The 4,252-nt window shown below is 62.4% G+C and overlaps 2 protein-coding genes across 2 annotated transcripts in view; both read left to right on the top strand.

Moving 5' to 3' along the window:
* JOSD2 (Josephin domain containing 2) overlaps positions 1-4,252 on the top strand; it is a 9,089-nt gene that overhangs the window by 1,332 nt on the left and 3,505 nt on the right. The gene's annotated exons all lie outside the window — the stretch shown is intronic.
* LOC116823911 (aspartate dehydrogenase domain-containing protein-like) lies at positions 451-2,929 on the top strand (the record flags this gene model as incomplete). Its single annotated transcript, XM_032778841.2, has 6 exons — positions 451-491; positions 740-824; positions 1,141-1,290; positions 1,455-1,672; positions 2,276-2,433; positions 2,791-2,929. Coding segments are annotated over 6 exons (690 nt in total), but the record flags the coding sequence as incomplete, so codon positions are not given.

Here is a 4,252-nt window from a genome sequence, read left to right on the forward strand (position 1 = left end):
CCCCTCCCAGCTGCAGGACCTGGCTGGTTCCCCAAGCAGTGACTGCTTCCCCCTGTCCACCCCCAGCTGCAGGACCTGGCCTGATTCCCCAAGCAGTGACTGATTCCCCCCTTGCCCCTCCCAGCTGCAGGACCTGGCTGGTTCCCCAAGCAGTGACTGCTTCCCCCTGTCCACCCCCAGCTGCAGGACCTGGCCTGATTCCCCAAGCAGTGACTGATTCCCCCCTTGCCCCTCCCAGCTGCAGGACCTGGCTGGTTCCCCAAGCAGTGACTGCTTCCCCCTGTCCACCCCCAGCTGCAGGACCTGGCCTGATTCCCCAAGCAGTGACTGATTCCCCCCTTGCCACCCCCAGCTTCAGGACCTGGCCGGTTCCCCAAGCAGTGACTGATTCCCCCCTTGCCACCCCCAGCTGCAGGACCTGGCTGGTTCCCCAAGCAGTGACTGATTCCCCTCCCCCGCCAGCTGCAGGACCTGGCCCGATTCCCCAAGCAGTGACTGATTCCCCCCCTCCACCCCCAGCTGCAGGAGCTGGCTGGTTCCCCAAGCAGTGACTGATTCCCCCCCTCAAGCCCCAGCTGCAGGACCTGGCCGGTTCCCCAAGCAGTGAGTGATTCCCGATCCCCAACTCAGCTGCAGAACCTGGCCCCTGGGATCCTGTGGCTCCTGCCTGAGCCCAGCCCAGCATGGGCAGTGCCAGGGTTAATGTGCCCCCCCCGGTCGCTGTCTCGTGTCCCTGCAGCGAGGTGGATCTGGTGGTCGAAGTGGCTCATCCCTGCGTGGTCCAGGACCACGGCGCCTCCTTCCTGTCCGGGGCAGACTTCATGGTGAGAGGTCGGAGCGGCACCATCCCTGGCTGGCAGCGGGGTACCCAGGGGCGAGGTGGCATGGAGCGGGCACAGCATGGGGCCCTGCCGGGGATGCGGGAGCCCGAGGGGGCAGGGCTTGGGGGAAGCCCTGGGGCTGTGAGGGTGCTGTGTAGCGGATGGCTTGGGGGATGGGATGGCAGTGGGCAGGGACGTACTCTGCAGGGAGGCGGGTGCCAAGAGGTGTGGGGGGGGCTGCGGTGTATATGTGTGTGGGGGTCCTGGCTTAGAGCCTGCAGCTTCCCAGTGACCAGGTTTCTTCCCCTTCCCCCCCCAGGTGGGTTCCCCCACGGCCCTGGCTGACCAGGCCACAGAGATGCGGCTGCGGGAAGCTGCCCGGCATGGGGGGCACACGCTGTATGTGCCCCGGGGGGCGCTGTGGGGCAGCGAGGACATCCAGCGGATGGATGACAGGGGCGTGCTGCAGGTGGGGGTCTCGGGCCTGCCTCGGGGGGTGGCACGTGGACCCTGGTGTGAGGCAAGGGACAGTGACAAGGAACTGCCTCTGCTGTCCTGGGGAAGTGGGGGTGGGGAGGGGGGACTGTCCCTGCCCCCCACCCCTAGGGCTGACTTTCTGACGTCGCTTTCCAGGGCCTGAAGGTGACCATGATCAAGCACCCCGACAGCTTCCGGCTGGAGGGGGCGCTGAGGGAGCGGCTGGGGGCCGTGCGGGCCGTGCTGTACGAGGGGCCTGTACGGGGTCTCTGCCCCCTGGCCCCCAACAACGTTAACACCATGGCGGCCGCTTGCATGGCCGCCCCCAGCCTGGGTTTCGACGGGGTCCAGGGGTGCCTCATTGCTGACCCCGGGTTAGTGCACCCCCACAGTTCCCTGCTCCCTGCATCCTCCCATCCCTGCACCCCCCTATCCCTGCTCCCTCCACTCCCTGCACCCCTCCCAGTTCCCTGCTCCCTGCATCCCCCAGTTCCCTGCTTCCTCCAATCCCTGCACCCCTCCCAGTTCCCTGCTCCCTGCACCCGCATCCCTGCTCCCTGCATCCCCCAGTTCCATGCTCCCTCCAGTCCCTGCACCCCTCCCAGTTCCCTGCTCCCCACATCCCTGCTCTCTGCACCCCGCTAGTTCCCTGCACCACCCAGTTTCCTGCTCCCTCTGAACCCTGCACCCCTCCCAGTTCCCTGCTCCCTGCACCCCCCCATCCCTGCTCCCTCCAATCCCTAGTTCCCTGCTCTGTGCACCTCCCAGTTCCCTGACCCCCCACCAGTTCCCTGGACCCCCCCACTGACCACCCTGATCCCTGCTCCATGCATCCCCCCAGTCCCCTGGTCCCTGACCACCCATCTCCCCCAGTTCTCTACTCCGCTCCAGCCAGGTCAGTGCCACTCCCCCCCTCCATTTCTCTTTCTCCCAGCTTGGTCCCCCCCACTGACCTCCCTGCCTTCCCGTCCCCACAGCCTCCCTGACTGGCACGTGGTGGAGGTGGAGGTGACCGGCCTGTCCGGCGAGCGCAGGGACCAGGCCTTCACGGTCACCACCAGCCGCAGGAACCCAGCCTTCCCCGGAGCTGTCACCGGCGCAGCTACCTTCCCTTCTTTCTGGAGCAGCCTGCTGGGTAAGTGAGGGTGGGGGCACTCTTGGGTGTGTATGGGGGGTGGGGGCGGGAATCTGCCTGCTGGGACAGACTGAGCCCCAGGCAACTCCTGGGGGGAGACCGACTCCTGGGGGCCACCACTGCGGGGGGTGGGGGGTCCCCCAGACCTGGGGATTGCAGCTGCCACTAGGGGCTGCAGGGACTGACTAACGCCTGAGCCAAGGTGTCTTCTGTGGGGGGAGTGAGGTACCCTGGGCTGGGAGCTCTCCATAGGGTATCTAGATTTCAGGTTGGGGGCTCTCCTGAAGAAGGTGGGTAGGGGGGGCCTGTGCCCCACAGATCAGCCCCTCTGACCTCCCCTTCTCATTTCCCCTGCAGCCTGCCAGGGCCACCGAGGGCATGTCGTTTTGTGCTGATGCTGGTTTGGGGCCAGAGGGACCTGGCTGAAGCCAGTGGGGCTGGTAGTGTGTGTTGCTGGGGGTTAGGGGGTGTCCCCTCTGACTGAGAGATCATTAAATGGCAGTGTGGCAGGGAGGAGTGGTGGGAAATCTTTCGTACTTGGTCCCAAGGCATGATGGGGGGTTTAGTTCTTGCTCCCTGGAGCTGAGTGGGAGTCACAGGGTATGTAACCCCCTCCTGCAGAGACTGATGTCGGCTGTTGCTTTTGGGTTATGACGGGAACGGTACAGTAGAACCTCAGCGTTATGAACATCCGCGTGATGAACTGACCGGTCAACAACACCCAGGGGGACCAGACAGCAGTGTGAAAAATTGGGGCAGGGGTGAGGGGTAAAAGGAGTCTATATAAGAGAGAGACCCCAAAATCTGGACTGTCCCTATAAAATCAGGACATCTGGTCACCCTAACCACACCCAGTCTTGTGAACCGGATGTACGCAGTCATGCAACAGCCGCAGAGACAAACCCACAAAGCCAGTACAGTCTTGTGTTCAATGTAAACGACAACAACAAATAAAGGGAAAGTTTTTAAAAAAAAAGAAAGATTTGATGAGGCAAGAAAACTGTTTCTGGGCTTGTTTCATTTAAATTAACAGAGTTAAAAGCAGTGTTTTTTTCTTCTGCAGAGGAATGTTTCAAAGCACTAGGGGGTCAATGGTCAGTTGTAAACTTCAGAAAGAAGCACCTGTACAGAGTTACGGCCATTTTAGAGTTATGATCCACCTCTCTTGCATGCTGGGAGATAAAATTCACTGTGTCCTGTAAGCTTTCCATGCGTGGGGCCTGATGCATGCTGGTGCATCCCCCCAAGACTCTGCCCCCACCCGCTCCTCTCCACCCTCCCCCCTGTGCCGCTCGCCCTTTATGGACAGTAAAAAAAATGGGAGGGCAAAGCCACAGCCCCCTGGCTCCCCCGTTCCTCCGCCTGATTATGGGTAATGGGACGGACGGGCCAAGGCCTGGCCAAAATAGAGTGACCAGATAGAAAGTGTGAAAATTCGGGACGGGGGGGGGAGGTGGTAAGGGCCCATATATGAAAAAGCCCCAAATATCGGGCCTGTCCCTATAAAATCGGGACGACGGTCACCTAGGCCAAAACAAAAGGGGGGGCCCACCAAGCGCGGCACCACCCCCACTTCATTCGGGGGCAGCAAGTACAATCACTAGATACTGACAAGGCACAAGAGTGGGGGCCAGAGGGTCCAGCTGGGGGGGCACAGACCGAAACACATCCCCACCCCCACTCCTCCTGGCCCCGCAGGGCTGGGAAGGGGGGGCCGGGGACCTGTCGTGCCAGGCACAGGCCAGGTCACTGAGGTCAGTGGTGCATGCTGGGAACGGTCATGGGGGGGGGGGGGGGTTGAACGTGCGCGGTCCCCCTA

This window comes from Chelonoidis abingdonii, chromosome 11 (genome assembly GCF_003597395.2).
Source record: "Chelonoidis abingdonii isolate Lonesome George chromosome 11, CheloAbing_2.0, whole genome shotgun sequence".
Lineage (NCBI taxonomy): Eukaryota > Metazoa > Chordata > Testudines > Testudinidae > Chelonoidis > Chelonoidis abingdonii.